This window comes from Ovis canadensis, chromosome 3, assembly GCF_042477335.2.
Source record: "Ovis canadensis isolate MfBH-ARS-UI-01 breed Bighorn chromosome 3, ARS-UI_OviCan_v2, whole genome shotgun sequence".
NCBI lineage: Eukaryota > Metazoa > Chordata > Mammalia > Artiodactyla > Bovidae > Ovis > Ovis canadensis.
Window position 1 is genome coordinate 118,006,591 of NC_091247.1, and position 20,359 is coordinate 118,026,949.

The following is a 20,359-nucleotide window of genomic DNA, read 5'->3' on the forward strand; positions in this document are numbered from 1 at the left end:
TGTAAGAGAATATGGTATTTTGTAGTAGTCAGTATTAAGAGGTTAAATGCTTATCAAACGTTCACTAATAAGAAAGGTTAACCAACAGTGAGTTTACTGAGTTAATATTTTCTCTAAAAAAACAAAATCTTAACTTCCAAATCAGTTTTTCTTCTATAACAAGCATTTCTAATACCTGTTCAGCAATATAAAAAGTTTTGCTGTTTGTTCTGGGATGAATCCACAAACAACGGAAAGTCTCACCGAGTATAGGATTATAAGGTTTCTTCAGTCCCTAGTAAAAAACATACAAGTTTCAAATCATAAACATGGAAGATTCAAAGTACTAACTTAAACCAGTCAAGATGGGCTTAACTGTATCATCTGAGAATTATCCTTATAAAATTATAATGACATGAAATAAAACTAAATGACTTCAATCAGAATATAGGTCTAAACAAGTATTCTGCAATTTTGCTAATTGAAAGCGGGCTTGCAGTGTAATTATTCATAAATAATCTAAGATAAGCCCCCCAAAATATATAAGGCTAAAGAAAGTAAAACATAAACACTACCTTTGGCTTTTTATAGAATCCTGACAAATACCATTTCACTACTCTCTTCAAACGGAAATAAGGATTTTCTTCAAGAGCAGCCCTAAAAAACAAAATGATAGCATGCAAAAATTTTATAGAACATATCACAAAGTCTCCCTAATATTAATGAAGCCAACAACTGAATATGAAACGATAGGAAAGTATACAATTCATATTTAAAACAGACGGTAAAAGTAACCATGTCAATCAGTATGCAGGAATCGTTTTGCATAATCTAGTTATTTTTCTCCCCCTTTTTCTTATTATTTGATATCCTGCCCCAGCCTCTGCTTAAGTAGTTTTTGAAAACTCTCTAAACCAAGGTTTCTCAACTGGGGTTCTATAGAACCCCATATATTGCCAGGAGTTCTATTTGAAATTGTGATTGAAAAAAATAAAAATAGAATCTGAGATTCACACACTTCGTGATCCCTAGCATTTGCAATGCTGAAGCAATTGCCAAGCAGTCTTGCTAATGATTTCATTAGAAGTCTTTGGTCCTTTATGTCAGAAAAGGACCATGCGCACTTGATCTAGTCTATTTTCAGCTGGTGATGTTAATTAGAAGTGATCAACAGTAGCTGGTGAGTGCTACAGTACCTCAGCCTCTTTCATGAAATTGCCTCTCTGAAGCACATGACTATGTGCCCTTTTAGTCCCTAGTATAAAATGCAGAAGTTTCAAATCACCAATATGGAAGACAAAATAATTTATATCAATCAAAAAGGTTTTAACCCCATCTTTAGACTTGAATCTCCCCTATTTGCTACCAACTGATTTTCCAGAGTTATTTAATAACTACCAATTTAATAGATAAAGACAATTTTCATTTTAAAAGAGAGTTTTAGAAGCTATGACTCACCTGTCCCCTTGCCCTTCTGTTATTGCTGGAACATGGTAAAACACTGATTGTGTTGTTTTTCAGAAGTCTATCTGAGAAGTTTCATATATATACATATATATATACACACACACAGACACACACACACACACACACACACACACAGCAATTTAACTATTTATACTACTCCCTTTAAGCATGTCTAAAGGTCCAATATGGTGATTTTTGAGATGCAGTGTGAGATGGAGGAGGCTAGGCCTAGGCTTGCTGACAACTGCCAACTTAAAGTTGTTGAACTTTTCGGGAGTTATCCCTCTGATTGTGCTCTTCTTTTCTTGCTTTAACTTCTCTTGTGAAGTTTATTTAAAACTTTACATGCATGTACATAGTTCACTCCAAAGCAATATAAAAAAGTATACAGTCTTGCCATTGCCCCACTGCTCCATGTTCTTCCGACTTAACCTACCATAAGCAACTTTCTTTTTAAGATGTTTCTTTTTATGCACAGTTTTCTTAAAGTATAAGGAAGCAAATACAATATATAGCCTTTTTCTCTAAAGGGGAGAGGAAACAATGCATTCTTTTGTACTTTGCTTTTTTTTTTTACACACACACATAAAATCCTGATGATCCCTCTAAATCAGTCTACAGAGCTCTTCCTTAGTGTGGATACACCATACATTACTTAACCAGTCAACTGTGGCTGGACACTTGAGTTATCCAATCTTTTGCTATTTCAAGCCCTGCCACCACAATTTTGTATGTGTATCATTTTGTATATGTAGAGTTGTATCTGTAGGAGTTATTCTCAGACGTAGGATTACTGGATCAAAGGACTGAATGCATTGACATAATTTTGGTAAATACTGCCAGGTTTCTTTCAAAGGCACCGTGCAAGTCTGGATGAGCCAGCAGCAGTCTACGAGCGCCTGCTGCCCCACACAACCTCCCCAACACTGTGTGTTGCCTGAAGTACAATCTCTCAATTTGGGGAAATGGGCATCTCTCAAGATCTTATTGAGATTCATAGGAACCTGCCTCATATTCTGAGAGAAATAAGTGTCTGGGGTAGATAAAAGAAAGGAGAACTGAGGTATAAGAACATTTAGATTTTTGGTCAATGAGATGGATGGAAAAATAGATCTTCCTATGGTTTGAATTTGAACTTTTCTTATTTAAAGTTAAGTTTACATGTTTAAGGACGTGTCTCTATTGTGTGTGTCGGTCACTCAGTCATGTCCAACTCTCTGTGACCCCATGGACTGTAGCCCATCAGGTCCCTCTGTCCGTGGGATTCTCCAGGCAAGAGTACTGTAGTGGGTAGCCATTCCCTTCTCCAGGGGATCGTCCTGACTCAGGGACTGAACCCGGGTCTTACGCATTGCAGGCAGATTCTTTACCACCTGAGCCACCGGGGAAGCCTTAAGAATCTGCCTGCAGTGCAAGAGACCTGGGATCGATCCCTGGGTTGGAAAGATCCCCTGGAGAAGGGAATGGTTACCCACGCCAGTATTCTTGCCTGCAGAATTCTTTGTTCCTATACTTCATTTTTAAACTGCCTGATCATTTCTTCCGCTCTTTTTCCTATTAAGTTATTGATCATTTTCATGCACTGGTTTAGAACTCTTTTTATTTTAGGGAGCTTAACACTTAATGTATGACTTAATTTGCAAAAATCTCCCACAGTTTTATAAATTATCCTTTGAATCAGCTTATGCTTTTTTTCCTTGCAATATTCATTAATAAACTAATTCACTAATAAACTGAATACAGATACTGATGAAGAATCTAAAAATCAGGTCACAAGGCCAGAACCTTGTATCTCAGAAAACACAGCTCCTTGAAACTGCTGCTGAAATGGGGGTAGCAGGTGGAACCTTGAAAAGTATGGTTCTCCAAGAAATGGCTGGGAAGGAGGCAGGTAGATCCTCCTCCACCTCTTTCAGGCCTGCCTTTTTCAGAATTACACCCAGGATCAGCTGGCAGGAAGAAAAACAAAGAGAGTGGGGATTTATGCCACGAGCCAGCAATTGGCAGGGTGTTCCGGATGCAGTAAGCTGCACACGCCTTATTGCGTACAGAGAGGATAAGCACAAACACAAGCAGAAACCCTAGGACAGGACCTGCACGAGGACTCAGATGAGAACAGAGAATGCCAGCCAGCTCTCCCCGTGAGGGGTTAGTACACAGGTCAGGATCCTCTGAGGGCAGTGCTGTCAAGGCAGAGGCAGAATTCCTGTCTTCCTCAAGCTTGCAATCACCCCATTTGACCTCATAAATTGAAACATCACAGCAAAGCATTAAACATACTTATCAAGGTCAATTATCCTAGTGGTGGAGAAGAGAGAACAGGATCTCATCAGAGCTTGAGTTGGGTACGGCATAACAACATGTCTGACACTCTGTGACCCCATGGACAGCCTACTAGGTTCCTCTGTCCATGGGATTCTCCAGGCAAGAGTACTGAAGCGGGCTGCCATTTCCTTCTTCAGGGGATCTTCCCGATCCGGGGATCAAACCCAGGTTTCCTGCACTGTGGGCAGACACTTTACCATCTAAGCCACCGGGGAAACCAACAACTGAAATTAGCACTCTGAAAAATCTCTAAAACCATAAAGCATCTCTTAAGAAATGAGAATTTACTTACTCAGATAGGAAATCTGCATGATAGTAGTAATCTGAAAGTTTATCCAGGAAAGAACGGGGTTCCAAAATAAATGTAGGCAGGACCACCCTGGATAGATCCATGCCAGGACGAACTTGTTTCAGCAAAGTCCAGATAAGGCTTTTATTTTCTTCAGATACAGTTTCTGTTTGAGATGCCTCCCCTGCCTTTTGCAATTAACAAAAAATACTGAAATACTGTATTCATTTCAGACGCATGGATATGTATATAGATAAGACAGCTAATGCAGAAAAAAAATAATTTACTACAGGATTATTCTGAGCATTCTCAAAATGTGAAAATAACCCATTAGGCAATTAGTCAATAGCTATAAAATTTAGTAAAAGGGTAGTTGCAAGAGACACTGAAGTGAATGATATTTTCAAAGAATCCATTATAAAAAATATCATAGTCTATTTAGACTATGTTTACTTCTATGCCTTAGCAACAAGAAAGTTATAAATTCACACTTCCCTGCAGTTTACTTTGTATCTGGCAATAATATCAAGGAGTATCTTATTTCAAAAGAAAACCTGAAGATAATATAAACTTTAAATTCAATATACTATATTGGCATCTGTATATGTTTAGCTGTTTAAAATAAGTATTATATGAATACTATTCTCTTTTAGGAAAATAAGCAATAAGTCATACAAATATCTTCAATTTCATCTATAAGTTCACAGAAAGTAAAAACCTTTGAACATCACAAGCTGTTACCTCTCCGAGTTCTTCATGGCTCTGCTCAGTGTAGGTGGTCTCCTTTAAAGGCTCGACAGGCTCAGGCTCGATGTATGAGTCATCCTGCCTTTCTGACGTGTCTGTGTCGCTTTCCTCACTCTTCCCCATCACCTCATTGTCAGACTCATCATGCTCTTGATCGTTTTCTTTATCAGATTTATCAGAATACATATCTTGGTCCTTAAAATGCTGTCGTTCAATTTCACTATCATTTAACCTTAAGGGAAAGAATCATTAGCAGGAAGGATAAAGGAGGTTAAGGATATTTAATTTATAAGTAAGTATGATATGTAACACTTACTGAGAATTTACTGTGTGCTGGACACCATTCTAAGTGTTTTATATATACAGTTTAACTCATTTAATTGTAAAAATGCCCTATGAGATAAGTAAAATGATTCTTCTCACTTCACAGATAAATGGGGGCATAGAGAAACAAAACCTTGGAAAATATTAAAAGATGACACTCTAAGCTCTTTACTTCTCTATCCTTTAGGTCTAAAGTTTTCAAAATAAAAATTTTAGACTATTTCTTGCTATAATTTTTTCTTAGTTTTACAAACATCACTTGAATGTTTGAATCAACCTATCACTTCTGGTCTGAAGAAAAACTTCAGGTCAAGACCACCAGATTCTCAAGTGAACACAAATGAATTATGACTTTCTACCTGTGAAGGTCTCCAAATTTACTCATAATAATTCCAAAAATAAAGGAGAAAACATATGAGGCAATTATGTTGATTTAATACTTGAATGATAAGTTTAACCTTGGAAAAAAATCCAGGAAGAATTAGAAATGGAAATTTCAGCTTAAGGAAATGAACTTTCAGCCTAAAATTGTTAAACTGCTATATCCAACCTTATTCTTACTTACATGATTAGGGTTGCTAATCTGCATAAAAATGAAATAATTAAACAAATCATTTCCAAAATCAATTTTTTTTTAGAAATTTCTTATTTGACAAAGTACCTGTGCGTTTCATTTGGTATGAAAATTTTATAAAGCTCTTTACAAATGACTACATGGTGCCATTATATATGACTGATACTTGAATAATGCTGAGGTAGGTAACAGGCCCTAGAAGCTCCATTTGATTCTTATTTTAGTGTCTATTTTTAAAAATCTTCCTACGTTTAATCAGAGAACTCCTAATACAAATTCATTTTTTGAATACTTGCTATTTCCTTTCTTATCCTTTACAGTCAAATATTCCTAAAGAACACTAAGCCTAAAGTTCCTGTCTTTGCTTTCTTACCATTCAGTCTCTCCTTTACCCCTCACAGTGTGGTTTTTACTTTCCCTTCTATTTTGTTTTATCCTCTCTCCCCCTTTGGCAAGCTATCCAGTTCCAAGACTTCATCATCACTTCTATTTGATGATTTCCCGTGCTTGCTTTTACATGCTTGGCTGACCATCTATATGTCCAGAAACCACTGCTTCTTCAACATGTCCAGCATTTGTATTATCCAATTACATACAAAGAAAAGAGGCTCAAAAATTTTTAATGAATACATATGTGAAGCAGATGAATTTTTAAGATCCCTACATAAGAGTATTTAAGGATTACCTGGTATTCAATAAGACCAGGGGAAGAGGCCCCCGCAAAAACCCATTCCTGTATCAGCTGCACCTCCCTCCCCCACATCCTGTCTCATTCAAGCTCCTATACCTGGATAAAACAAAGCTACGCTGCTCAGTCACTCCAGGTGTGTCTGACGCTTTGTGACCCTATGGATTGTAGCCTGCCAGGCTCCTCTATCCATGGGATTCTACAGGCAAGAACACTGGAGTGGGTTGCCATTTCCTTTTCCAAAAATAAAGCTACAGGTTACATTAATAGATCTACAAAGAAAGCATGTAAAAGATCAGGTAATGGTAGTTTTAAAAGAGAGTAAAGAAAAACAGTCAAAAGAAAATGAAGGAAAAAGTTCAGTTCCGGTTACAGGGAGGAGAGGAGAGAAGCCGCTCAACTTTGAGGAGAATAACCTCAATGCCGAAATGAGTAAGCGACTACAGAGAAGCCGAGGGTTGGGCCAGGGAGGAAACGGGGAGGTCCATTTCTCTCGCAAAGCAACGGAAGAGATCTGAACCACAGGGACCCTCTGAACCTCTTCTTTCCTTGGAGAAACATTGTTTTACTATTAACTACAACAAATGCTTCAGGGGAAAAAAAACAAAAATAGGATTCAGTTCACACTTGAAATACCATGTAACAGAAGAATTCCACAAACACCAAGTAGAATAAGCCAAGTCCCATTTAAAACAAAACAAAACAAAACAAAACAACAGTGTTACAGAACAGCAATAGAAGGATGATTGCATCTCATTTTTATAAGGCAAGAAAGGCTTCACATATAGTATTGGAGATTGAGACTGGCCTTGAAGAAGACACAGGAGTATGATAGAAAAAAAGCAAGGAGGACTAGAAATCATTCTTAATGGAGGGAACACCATACACAAAGACAAGATTGTTAATATGGTTATATTTAGCAAAGAACAAGTAATTCACATTCGCTAGAATCAAAGAACTTTCTACACCTCATCGTAGCAACTAAACAAATTTTAAACCAGGCCATAGGGGTTTAATGGAGTAGGAAATGGTAACCCACTCCAGTATTCTTGCCTGGAAAATTCCATGGACAGAGGAGCCACGGGGTTGCGGTCCATGGGGTTGCAAAGGGTCAGACATGACTGAGTGCCTGAGCAAGCACACACAGGGGTTTGAAGCAGACAAGTTTCAGTCCTAAATATCATACAAAAATTCTCGGCTTGCCGACTGACCTAGTGAATAACACAGTCTTGAAAATAATCACCATAGGAGTGGCAATATCTACTTACTGGAAATTGTCACCACTGTGGAGATTGTTAGCACGTAATAAGCCATACAGGGTCACATGTGTGCTCTCTGATGAGATGCTCAGGTCATGTTCTTTCCCTTCCCTGATCATTGTACGTTTAAGAAGACTAGAACATTTCAAAGCCAACTCCAAAGCATCCATCCAGCACCTCCCTAGAAGAATGCAGATTCAAAAGCAGTGTAACTCAAGGAACTAGAAAAACTAGCATCCAACAATTTATCACAGTTAACTTTTGAACATATTATTTCTCTCAGAAACATGTACTATAAAAGCTAATTAGAATATGAAATTCTCCCAGGATTGCTTAATGCAATTCTTCAGTATAATAAATGCTTTTTTGCATTCTAAATATCTAGAACCACTGGTAAATAAATAGCATTAATGCACATTAGGATATATACTTAATCTAAAATAAGTGTACTTAATTTTTAAAACCTTCTAATGTAAATACATAGTATAATTTGAAGATACCAAAAAGGTACATAAAATATACCTAAGAACTACGTTTCTACTAGGAAAAAAACTAATATTTTATTGTTGCTAAGACATCTATTCCAGGTTTAGCACCTCAATTTTAAGTCAGAAAAATTCCTGTACAAATAATGTTATTGTCATATTAGTCAGGAGAAACATTAACAACTTAATTTTTTAATGTGTGGTTGACTATATATATATTTTTTAACTTTATTTTATATTGGACGATAGTTGATGGGGTCACACAGAGTCGGACACGACTGAAGTGACTTAGCAGTCAGCAGCATAGTTGATTTACAATGTTGTTTTCCAGTGTACAACAAAGTGATTCAGCTGTACATATACAAATATCTCTTCTTTTTCAAAACCTTTTCCCATTTAGGTTGTTATAGAATGTTGAGCAGAGTTCCCTGTGCCATTCAGTAGGTCCTTGTTTGTTATCCTTTTTAAATACAGGAGTGTGTACATGTCGATCCCAAACTCCCAATTCAGTCCTCCTCTCCTACTAACTATTTTTGAAATTAAAATTCAGAACAAGACAGGGAAAGAGACACAGATGTGTATAACAGACTTTTGGACTCAGAGGGAGAGGGAGAGGGTGGGATGATTTGGGAGAATGACATTCTAACATGTATACTATCATGCAAGAATTGAATCGCCAGTCTATGTCTGACGCAGGATGCAGCATGCTTGGGGCTGGTGCATGGGGATGACCCAGAGAGATGTTATGGGGAGGGAGGTGGGAGGGGGGTTCATGTTTGGGAATGCATGTAAGAATTAAAGATTTTAAAATTTAAAAAATAAAAAACTAAAAAAAAATAAATAAAATTCAGAACAATATTAGCAGAAAAAAATGTTAATTGCTCTGAGAAGTCATATATATTTGTTTCAAGATATGCTAAAAAATCAGCCAAATAAATCATTTTCATAATGAAAACACATGCATATGATATTTTAATTTAAAAAATAACCATCTAGTGAAAGGAAACTTTAGAAGGTTACATAAGCTAAGATGGTCTAAACTATAAAACATAAAAGTTGGGGAAAAAAATCCATTACCAGTTATTAAGGTTTTAAAGATGACTTGCTCTCATATAAGTTATACCCTCCCTATGTTTGCCTCAGGAAGTAAATATTAAGTACATAAGAGAAGCTCGAATTTGAATGTCTTATGTAAAGAAAAACAATGCACGTGGTGTCTCATGTTAACATTTAATGATAAAATATAAATACTATTAAATGTACTTCTAAAATGACAAAACAATGAATTACCACAGAGAACACTAGCCAAGCCAAGAGAGTGTTGATATGTCATGAAAGATGAAGTGGAAACTCCAGGCTGCTAATTTATCACTCAATATACAATGCTTCCTTTCTATCAGATTTCCCTGCTTGTCAATCAAGTTGATGATATAAATACTTAGTGTTCTAAATAATTTATGATTGTAATACCTTTACTGACATTCCATACTAAAGACAAATTTCCCAAAGGAAAACACAGTCATATATGAAATAAACCCTTAAAAATGAGGATCGAAATCCAATCCATTATTTCTATTTACCATCTGACTCTGAAGTGGCTCGGATGATCAAATAACTGCTAGGTAAGGGCTGAGTTATTGATCCAACTGCTTCACCTTTTGGACCCTTAAAAAGCAAAATAACAATTAAATGGTGTATAGTATTATGAGATTTCAACTTTATATTATGCATTATATCTGTAATAAACTAAGTAAGGCATAGATTATAATTTTTAAAAGCAAGCAAGTGTTAATTTCATGCTTCTTGAGAGCAAATGCCAAGCAGTCAGGAAAGCTTTCCTCTTCCACCAAACTTAACTTCCTTACCAGAAAACTGAATTTATAGTTAACACTTAATATTATCTCTGCAGATGGTTTACATATTTTTAAAAAGCCTAAAATTTAACATACTAGACCAAATTTTAATTTAATGGAGAATTTCCACACTACAAAAACTACTAGCTAAGAAATACTAAATTTCTGGAAGCCTAAAGAAACAGCTGGAAATATAAGAAAGAGAGAAATGAACTTTTACTAGGTCTGGGGAAAAATAATTTTTTAAGTTGTCAAAGAATAAAACGGATTTTAAGAAGCATACACCTCAGGAAGTAAGGAGGAACATTCAAAATGAAAAAAGTAGAAACAAATCAATATGATTTCAACAAATCCTACAGTATCCCCTGGGTGTTTTCAAATGGCTTTATAATTTACAGTTCAGTTCCTAGAACACTATAGGGTAAGCCCATGAGTCAAATTGCCTGGGTTTCAATCTTGTATGACTCCATACTAGAAAAACTACTTAAGTAACTTCTTTAGGCCTCAATCTCTTTATCTGGGTAATAGGAGAAATTTGTATCCTCCTTACAGGTAGGAGAATTTAAAAAAAGATTCCATATAGTATGCTGAAAAGAGTCCCTGACACAAAGCAGAAATTTACAAACATTATTCTGTTCCTATTCATAGGAGTGACCACAGTCATGCTTTTTAGTTATAAAAGCATTAGAGCTCCATCTTCCAAGAAAGCTGCCTCTCAAGAGTAAATAAGACCCCTTCTGCTTACAGGCTTCCAGTCACAAGTTTACATCCCTGCAGGAAAGACCACCAAAAGAAAAGGCAGCTTCTGTTCTAGGGAGTCTGACAAATTGATCAAGAGAAAAACAGTCACAGCAAACCAGATACACTATTGCAAAGCAAAGCTAGTAATTGCAAACTAAAAGGATAGTAGAAACAATCCCCACAGACAAGGGAGAATAGGGTACAACAAATTTGAGAAACATTTTCTGGAGAAATTTTTAAGTTTGATCTTAATTAAAATAAAATAAAAATGAAGTTAAAAAAAAAAGTTTGATCTTAGAGGTAAAATAAACTAAGCACTGCGGTGCACATTTCACTGTGGGCAGAGACAGGAGGAGGAACAACGTGGCTGCGGACAGAAAGAAAGCTCTGGCAGAGGACAGCAACCGCTTGCCAGCCACTCACTGACGTGGCTCAGCTCTACTCACAGACTGTCACCCGTACTTTTCGCCTGTGTGACAAGTGCTTACTTACCTTCACTGCCCAAATAGACTGCTCCAGAGGATGGAAAAGTTTAAAACAGAAGCCATCCTTTTTTGATGGACGTTCAATGATCTCACAGGCATTCAGAAGGACTGTTCCTACCCACTGACCGTTTTTCTGGGTTTTATAGATCAGCAACACACCGGGTTTCAACACACACCACAATTTAGTCCAGCTCTTTAGGGTACCACGAATCTACAAAAAGATAAGTTTATTTTAAGAAATAAAGGTCTGTTTTTTTGCTTCACAAGGTACTAAATGAATAGAGGCAAATAGGGTGTTTTACTCTAAAATTTTCAAACAATGTACATTTTAAATTCACTAGATGTATATTCGTTAAGCTACTAATTAGCCAGCACTACAAATAAATGTGAAAACAGCACGGCTGCTACTTCCAAGGAACTTAAATTCTAGTGGGAGACTGCATCACATCAACATTTTCAAAAGAATCCTGTTTCCTGGCCAGGTCAGGGGCCATTAAAACATACTTTCCTAGTACCGAGATCTGGAGCTTAAAGATTAGTAAGTAGAGCCAATGTAAGTCCAAAGGTGTTTTCAGAATAGTAGGCAAGAAGACCTCAGTACTACTTGAACTGTCAAGGAAATACCACTAGACTCCCATTTTAGTAAGAGGACTTCATGACAGATCTCACAAAGATTTTAGTTTGAAGGCTGTACCTACCCCTGGGGAAAGAGAAAAGCTTTTCAGGGCTGGGGTGATTTTTAGGTGAAAGCCGGGTACTGAAACTTTCTGGGAGTCAGGGTCTTACAAGATCATTCTCAAAGTTAGCATTAGTCTAAAAAATTCCTACCAAATATCCTACAAATAATAGTGATACAGAGAATAGAGTGACTAGGATGATAGAAATGGAAATAAAAATAAGTAGGAATAACCAGAGGCTAAAAGAATAAGATATGGAAATAGCAATATGTATGTTTTTTGGAAAATTGAAGCTTTTCAAATGACAACTTTTACACTAACTTTGTCTCATATCTTCACCAAAATGCATACACACCAAGCCTACAATCATACTAAATGAGAATTTGAACAGCACACAGAGTATTTCTTTACTCCATATTGATTAGACCATGTCCTGTCACATATATCATCACAAAGCTTTTTAAAAAGCACTGCTATCCGTATTCGATGTTACAGTCAAGACAGCCGACATCAAGGTTCCTGCTCTCCGTTAAGATGGGAACACAGACCTTCTGGGATACAATTAATGGCTTCTTCGTCAGTGAAAAAAATCACCCTAGAGTTTTTTTGTCTCGCAGGCTTTAGGCAGGTGCACTCTGGGCTTTCCTATGCCAGTTGGTAGATACCCAGCAATCTGAATTCAAGACCATGCAAACTGACCTTCAACCAGTCAGCCATAACAATGACAGAAGGATCAGTGATTGTGCTGAGTAACTCCTTTGTGGCTCTTTTCTTTTCTTCTCGGTAATTTTTCTTTTGTACCTATTTTACAGAAATCATAGAAAAATAAAAAATTCATCAGAAACAGGCAGTTTCTTCTCAATTTTTTAACTTTATGGAATGTAAAAATTTTACCCTGTAAAATAAAATTTTAAACCTCTTTTAGAATTCTAGCATCTTAGGACAGAAGAGCTTTTTTTTTTTTTTTTTAAAGAATTTTACCCTTTTAAAGTTACACAATACATGAATATAAACTCTTGGTAAAAATTTCAACAAAACAAAAGCTAAAAACCATTTTTAACATACCTTCTCCTATTCTGATCCCCAGAATTGATCACTGTTAACCTGCAGGAAAACACTATAACGCTCAGGAAACACTATACACTCAGGTCTTCTCAAATACATAGCTTGTGTGTTTGCTTTTGCTTTTTCTAACACATAAAAAAAGGTTCTCCAATATTTCTTGGAGTATTTCAACTCTATTTCCATTCCTTGCCTACCTCATTCTTTTAACTGCTACAAAGGATTCTTCCTATGAATAAAACAGTAAGAGGTAACATTTACTGGACGCCTTCTGTGTACCTGTCCCTACTGTAAGCACTTTACATGTATCACCGCATTTAATACCTACAATAGCCTTGGGAAGTAGGACTGTACCTCTCCTTATTCCCTAGATGGGGAAACCTGGTACACAGAGAGCAGACTGCTCAGCGCCACATCTCTGAGCCGTGAAGCAGAATGCAAACAGAAGCAGACTGGCCCTAAAAGACGAGTCTGAACCGCCATGCTATGCTGCTCCTATCATTTTTCTTAATATACTCTCTTGCTGATGGTAATCTACTCTGTTGCCAGTTTTTCATACCACAAGCAATGCTATAACTATTTAGGACTGGCAATCTTGCTCTCTTTCCTGACACTAATATGTAAGATATAAGTAAATAATTAAGAAACCACAACAGTGAAATTAATACATTCAAATTATCAAAGTTTTACCCTTCCTAAGTCACTTCTGAGATACTCTGGGAAAGCAGCAGTGGAGCAGTCTTATTATTTATTACTTTGCGTTGCTTATGAATAGAAGATAACCTATCAGTGATTTTTCCTAAAGTAAAACACAAAATTGTTCTAGTTGCACTTAATGGTAAAGAGACTACATACACACAACAAAATCTTAATAATTACACAGTAAAAAAAATATTTAGACTTTGGTCTTTTTAACGTGCATAAGTGAATTAACAGATTTAATACATGATTATAAATGTAAATGCATATGGGATCAGATATGGAACAGGGCGGGGGGGGGGTGGCAAAACAGACTGTATGGGAATCAGGAGTCAATCAGAAAGCATGCGCTCCTTAGCTCCAGGGTCTGTGGCCATTCCGGAAGGCACGTCCAGTGTTACCCATTTCTTAAGGGAAGCTAGAGACCTGGACCTGTAACTGTTGGCTCAAATGTTTAAGACATTGTGTAGGTCACACAAAATGTATCTACCTGTGGACCAAATTCAGCCCATGACCTAGCAGTCAGTAAACGCTAAGTTCAAAGGGCAGAGAGCGTCCCACCAGGTGTTCCATAGCACACCTGTGCAGACATCCAGTCCTCAGCCCCCCTCCCACGGAGGGCAGAGCAGCGCTGGGACGTCATCAGAAAGCCCTTTCAGCTGACTCCAGCATGCCACGCAAACACAAACATTAACATTTTTTTTTCCTTTAGGAATACAAATACTTCTTTCTTTATCTTACTAGCCCACTTTCAAAAGCACAGGTAAAGCGTAACATTAGTTATAAAATAACTGTGGAAACTAACCTTGAGAGATTCCTTTTTTGTAAGCTTGCTTGAAGCTGAACTGTCTTTCTCTGAGCCATTATAAAGTTTAGATTCAGACTAAACCACACAGGCAGGAAGAAAAGAGAAATAAGAATTAAAACTGTCACTCATTCTCCACATACATATGGCACATAAAACTGATGTTCAAATTATGTTTGTGACCTTCTTCCCATTCACTACTGTGATTTCAGGCAAATATCAATTTCCAAATACTGATTTTTCTTATACAGGACTTGGGTTTGAAAACTAATCCACATTAAAGCCACAGAAACACAAAAATGAAAACCTGTCAATAAATCAGCGTACAACGTAAGGTTAAACAAGATCATTTGAAAATCTCTGCATTCTGTTTTTCAGAGTACTTCTAAAGAATATAGTTATTTTATACAAAATAATTCTTAGGACAAGGTGCAAAGCAGTGTAATTTTTCAGATTGAAATATTCTAAAAACAAGAAAACTAGCAAATTGCTGCAAACACTGCCCTGTTACTATTCCTTCTCCAAAGGGTGCAGATATAAACATCTTTAGAAACTAGTACTGAAATACCCTAATTTGCTTAGTGTTTAAAAAACAATATTCCCAGCACTTCTTTCTAACTATCCAGTGCCTCAAAAAATAAATATTAATGCCTCAAACTTGTTTCCTGATTTTGCTTATACTTGATATTTCAATTTGATCCTTGTAAGAATCTTGAAAAACAGGCATAACAAGTGGTTTTATCTCCATTTTACAAATCATGAAAGGGAGGCTCATGGACATTGATTTTCTAAATAATCAATCAATAGCAGGGATCAGAACCTAGTGCTGGTAATCCAGTCCTCTTCCAAGGAGACTACTTTCTTCTACCAGAGTAGAAGAATATAAAACTAAAAGCTGCTTCTATAAATACCGGAACAATAAAAGTGGACGTATTCCTTCACTGTCCTGTGAATTTCATTTTTATCTATTGTTAGACACGGGAGAAGGTGCTTCAAGTTCACAGCATTACTCCTAGGGCCAAGAACGTATATGGGACTTGATTGAAATGGTAGCTTTCAAGTGTTTAAATGGCCAGATGTGCGTAATATCCTAGATGTGATCAAGGAGGAAGAACACTGGGAAATAAACTCCCTCACTCAATTTGAAGAACCACGAGCACAGCACCACGCCTGTTCAACAACTGCAGCCAGACAGCACCTGGGCTATGCAGGTGGCGCGAGCGGTGCGAACCCACTTGCTACTGCAGGAGACGTAAGAGGCCTGGGTTTGTTCCCCGGGTCAGGAAGAACCCCTGGAGAAGGGCATGGCAACCCACTCCAGTATTCTTGTCTGGAGGATCCTATGGACAGAGGAGCCTGGCAGGCTATGGGCCATAAGGTCGTGAAGAGTTGGACACAACCGAAGTAACTTAGTAAAGCAAGGGCTCAATGAATACCTTCGGAATTATCCAAATGAAACTGGCATTGGCAGTTCATCTCTCTTAAAAAATGCCTCTGCTATTTAGTACAAAATACGAATTATTATGCTGATGGTAAAATAAGCGGCTGAACTGGAAGGGAACTGCAAACTACACTCAGTGTAGAAGGTGGGGATTAACCTAATTATATTTTTGTTAAAGTTACTCCTTTGAGAACTGCACTTGAAACATCACACGGCTTACTTTCATGATGACAAGATATACTGTGATATCAAAACCATTTCACAAAAGTCATCAAGCCAAACAGGTCTCTGTCCTCTCCTTGCTGCTGGAAACTCAAAGATGACACAGCTACTGTCAGAGGAATATAATGGTTTCTATTTCCCACAGCTTAATAGGGAATGTGTATTATAATGTATTCTTTAGATACTATTAAGTAAAGAATTTCCATAGTATTAACTTAAAAGTTAGTGAAAATGAACGGTTGTTTGACTCTTTACCAAGTACTATAATAAATACTTTGTGTGTTCTGCCTCTTTTAATCCTCAAAGCCACCTCATGAGACAGTAGCCGTTTCTTCTGCTAATTAGGAAACTAAGACTAACAGATTCAACAACTTTCCAAAGTCACAGAGCCATAAGCAGATGACCTGGGATGTGTACTCTGCTGGCCCAATTCTCAGTGTCATGCTCTTAGCCCTCTCACTACATTTATTGCTCATCTTTTTACAACTATTCACACAGAATCTCAGACTCAAATTTAAGTCTCATCTTTATGAACAACAGGAAATCTATTTCCCTAGACATGACAAGACTGGCTTGGAGGTTCCTAAATGATTCTGGTATCTAAGGGACCAGGAGGCCAAATGGCTATACCAAGAGCTTGCTAAATTACAGCACATATACTTCAAGAAATCCTGCCATACAGTGAGCTAGTTTGGGGGAAAGAAAAGAAATCCAGTGACCAAGTTCTATATTCTTTTCAACGTAATATTGTCTCATGAATCAACAAGTTACCTTTTAAATATCAAGAATCATAAACTGTTTTTATTGGAAATATCTTATTAAACTAAGTTTCCTTCTTTGATAACCTTACTGACCACTGTCTTAATGATGACACCTTATGGGCTGTGTGACTATGGGAAGATATTCTCTTCCAGTCTTAATTGCCTTGTTTATAAAATAAGAATATTCCTACTAACTCATAGCGTTGCTTTGGGTAATGAGGCAGTGTGCACGATGTGTTTAACACAGTACTTGATACATATTGTGTTTCAGATTTGTGACTATCTCCTAGGTTGCAAGTGTTGACAAAAATATAATCTTCAGATAAATGGAACATTAACATAACTAGAATACTTTCGACTTGCTTTGAAAACTAAAATACTGTAGACATAAGAATTATAGCAATAATGATGTTACTATGATTCTATCAGATATTTTGGATTTGGAAAGGTTTTTTTTTTAATGTCCAAGTAAACATATTTTTTATAGCAAGTGATAGATGACTTAGCAAACCTTCAGGCAAGGAGACTGATGACTGGAGAATCAAGTCATGAGATCTCAGCTCAGAAACTCCTTATCCTTGCAATAGGATTCCTTTTACCCCACTAGAAATATTATTCATGCTGGCAATTCCTTTCATTGAGACAGACAATTACAAATTAATTTAAAAATGCTAAAAGGAAGAGATGAAAAAAAAAAAAAGGAAGAGATGATCTGATTAACTGCCTGCTTCAATTCACTCATTTACAGGATGCATAAGAAACAGGAACTGCTTTCATTTCTAAAATGGTAGGGGCCAAGGCAAAGAAGGGTTGTGCCTATTGGTCTCAATTATGTATTTTTAAGAAATAACACTTAGCTGCAAAATCAATTACCTAAATGATAGTACTGATACTTTTTGCATCAAATTCATAAAAGTATAAGGTTAAAATTATTTAATGGCCTCAGTTATACAGATCAATCTTAGAAGGAATAACAAGATTGTTTTCCAAAGTTACTTAGGTAAGAACAAAATCTTCATAATTTCATGAGAATAAGGCTTGATATAAATGCATACATTTTAGGATTCTTCCGAAAAGTAATACAGTAGAATATATGTTAAACTATTCAAGGACAGGCTAGTGACTATCTCTTAAGGTAACAGAATAAACTGAGATTAAGAGTCAATAAGATTCAGCTCTTGGAAAACAGAACAAGTACAATTTTACTTACACTAAATAGTTACCACACCAAGAAGCCCAACCATTCACTGTAGTTCTTTATTCAAAGGAAGGAAAATGAGTTCTCAAACACCTATTAACCAGGTACTTTGCCAGGCACTTATAGTATCACAATCTGTGAGTTAGATTTTATCTCCTTTGTACAGAGAAGAAAACTGAAGCCACTGTGAATTCTAGCTCTAACACTTTGACCCTTGGAGAGCTATCTAACTTCTCTAAGCTTCATTTATAAAATGGGGCCAATAATACCTGTCTTCTAGTATTGTTAAGAGAGTTAAAATGACACTTAGCAAGCTCTTAATACAAACTAGTTATTAATATCATTGTAATTAGCATCTAATAAATCATAGGCAATGTATGAGAATCAAGATTCAAACTCACTTTTTTAACCTTAAAGTAGCGAGTGCTTGGTGTCCAGTAGAACTTTCTGAATAACAGCAATATTCTATATCTGAATGGTTAAATATGGTAGCCACTAGCTACATATGGCTAGTGAGTTATTGAGATGTGGCGTGTGCAACTGAGGAACCAAATTTCTAATTTTAAAGTTCATATACAATTCAGTGCTATTACACTCGAGGTGCAGTCGAGTTTCCTTGTTTTTCATTAATCTGCACTGCTTCCCTTTCCAGGCTCCCTCTCCTCCCGACCCCTTCTGCCCCTCCCCCATTCTCCTGTTGAGAGACTGGGAGGCTGTGGCAGGTAGGTATGGAGTTTAGGCTTCTGAGTAGGAATACCAATTAAACATACATTCACCAATGCTCGTATTAACTGCTTGAAAATAGGTTTTTAAAATTCCATAAATTTCACTGCATTTTGAATCATGGCAGAACCAAGATAAACTATCTCCTTGTTAATTTACGCATCTTCCGTAAAGTGATTAAGCCATTTCTCATGTATTTCTCTTTGTATTTTATACATACAAAGTATGACACTAAACTCTCACCTTATATACTTTTACCCATATTAAATAGAGGATGGACTTTTACGTAATGAAAAGTTAAGTGTGAATAAAATTTGTATAAAACATCATGGAATCCTCTGACTCAACCACTCTGAAGAACAGAACAAAAAATGTCCAGTTTTACAAGCAAAGCCTATTCTAAGAACAGCAGAGAATTTACTAGCTTAAGAAACAGGTTTTCTTACAGTTATTGAAGTTTGATTCCATAAACAAAAAAGCTTCTTCTGCTACTAAACCTGACCAGAGAGAAGTCAAAAGTCAAATCCACTGACAAATTATAGAACATCTAGTGAATTACAATCCCATAGGAAAGCCTATGCATCACCCCGCACTTCTCAAATTTGAACAGTACTCTTAGAGAAAAAATTCTCAACAGACCTAAGAATACATGTGTTAGTCGTGTCCGACTCTTTGTGACCCCATGGACTGTACAGCCTGCCAGGCTCTTCTGTCCATGGGATTTTCCAGGCAAGGATACTGGAGTGAGTTGCCATTTCCTTTTCCAGGGGATCTTCCCAACCCAGGGATCGAACCCGGGCCTCCTGCATTGCAGTCAGATGCTTTACTATCTGAGCTACTAGGGAAGCCCAAGAATATATACAAGGACCCAATTTGAAAACTACTAATTTAAGGAACTCTGTTTTATTCTAAGAAACTGGTTTTCAGTTGCATGCTGCTATAGTAAAAGATATTTGGTCTTTAACTGTTAAAATGTACATGTTTTTGACAGTCATTTGAATGAACCCAAAACACTTAAAACTTAAAAAACAGAAAAGAACCCTGACTGTTTCTCCAGACAGAAGCCTCAGACTTAAGTCTGAGATGTGTGCTGCAGCAGACATACCAGTACAGTATCACTCAGGAGATACCCTGGTTACCAATCGGCTATATTTCTGAATAACCAACGCATCTAAACCAGCCCCAGGGGAGTGTTCCTTTTCTCATAAATACTACCTGGTTTAGCTATACCAACATAAATACATTCTGTAAAAATCTGATAAGATTTTGGTGTTAGTTCACACACCTTAAATGTTAGAAAAATATTATGATCATATACTTGAGGACAATATGCTTACCTTGCTCTTTGACATAGAAAGTGAAGATTCATCTTTATTTTGAGAAATATCTTCCTTTCCTCTTTCAAAACCTTAAAAAACAGTCATTATTTCAGTATTACCACATTTGAACATATACAGGTAATAAAAAGCAAATACACATAAGTTATTCAGTTTCAAATATACATTATACAATATTTGATGTGTATCAGTGCAAGAAACCTAGATTCAACATACAG

The 20,359-nt window shown here is 36.6% G+C and overlaps 1 protein-coding gene across 12 annotated transcripts in view; it reads right to left on the bottom strand.

Annotated features, from left to right (window-relative positions):
• The window catches only part of OSBPL8 (oxysterol binding protein like 8), a 165,754-nt gene that overhangs the window by 23,772 nt on the left and 121,623 nt on the right, over window positions 1–20,359 (bottom strand). For all 12 annotated transcript variants that reach the window (XM_069584065.1, XM_069584066.1, XM_069584064.1 and 9 more), the window contains 10 exons: window positions 20,142–20,212; window positions 14,460–14,537; window positions 12,593–12,694; window positions 11,224–11,427; window positions 9,718–9,802; window positions 7,662–7,833; window positions 4,802–5,039; window positions 4,064–4,248; window positions 555–636; window positions 176–274 (listed from right to left, as the gene is read on the bottom strand). In XM_069584065.1, coding sequence (XP_069440166.1) covers window positions 176–274; window positions 555–636; window positions 4,064–4,248; window positions 4,802–5,039; window positions 7,662–7,833; window positions 9,718–9,802; window positions 11,224–11,427; window positions 12,593–12,694; window positions 14,460–14,537; window positions 20,142–20,212 — 1,316 coding nt within the window. The remainder of the gene's footprint in view (window positions 1–175; window positions 275–554; window positions 637–4,063; window positions 4,249–4,801; window positions 5,040–7,661; window positions 7,834–9,717; window positions 9,803–11,223; window positions 11,428–12,592; window positions 12,695–14,459; window positions 14,538–20,141; window positions 20,213–20,359) is intronic.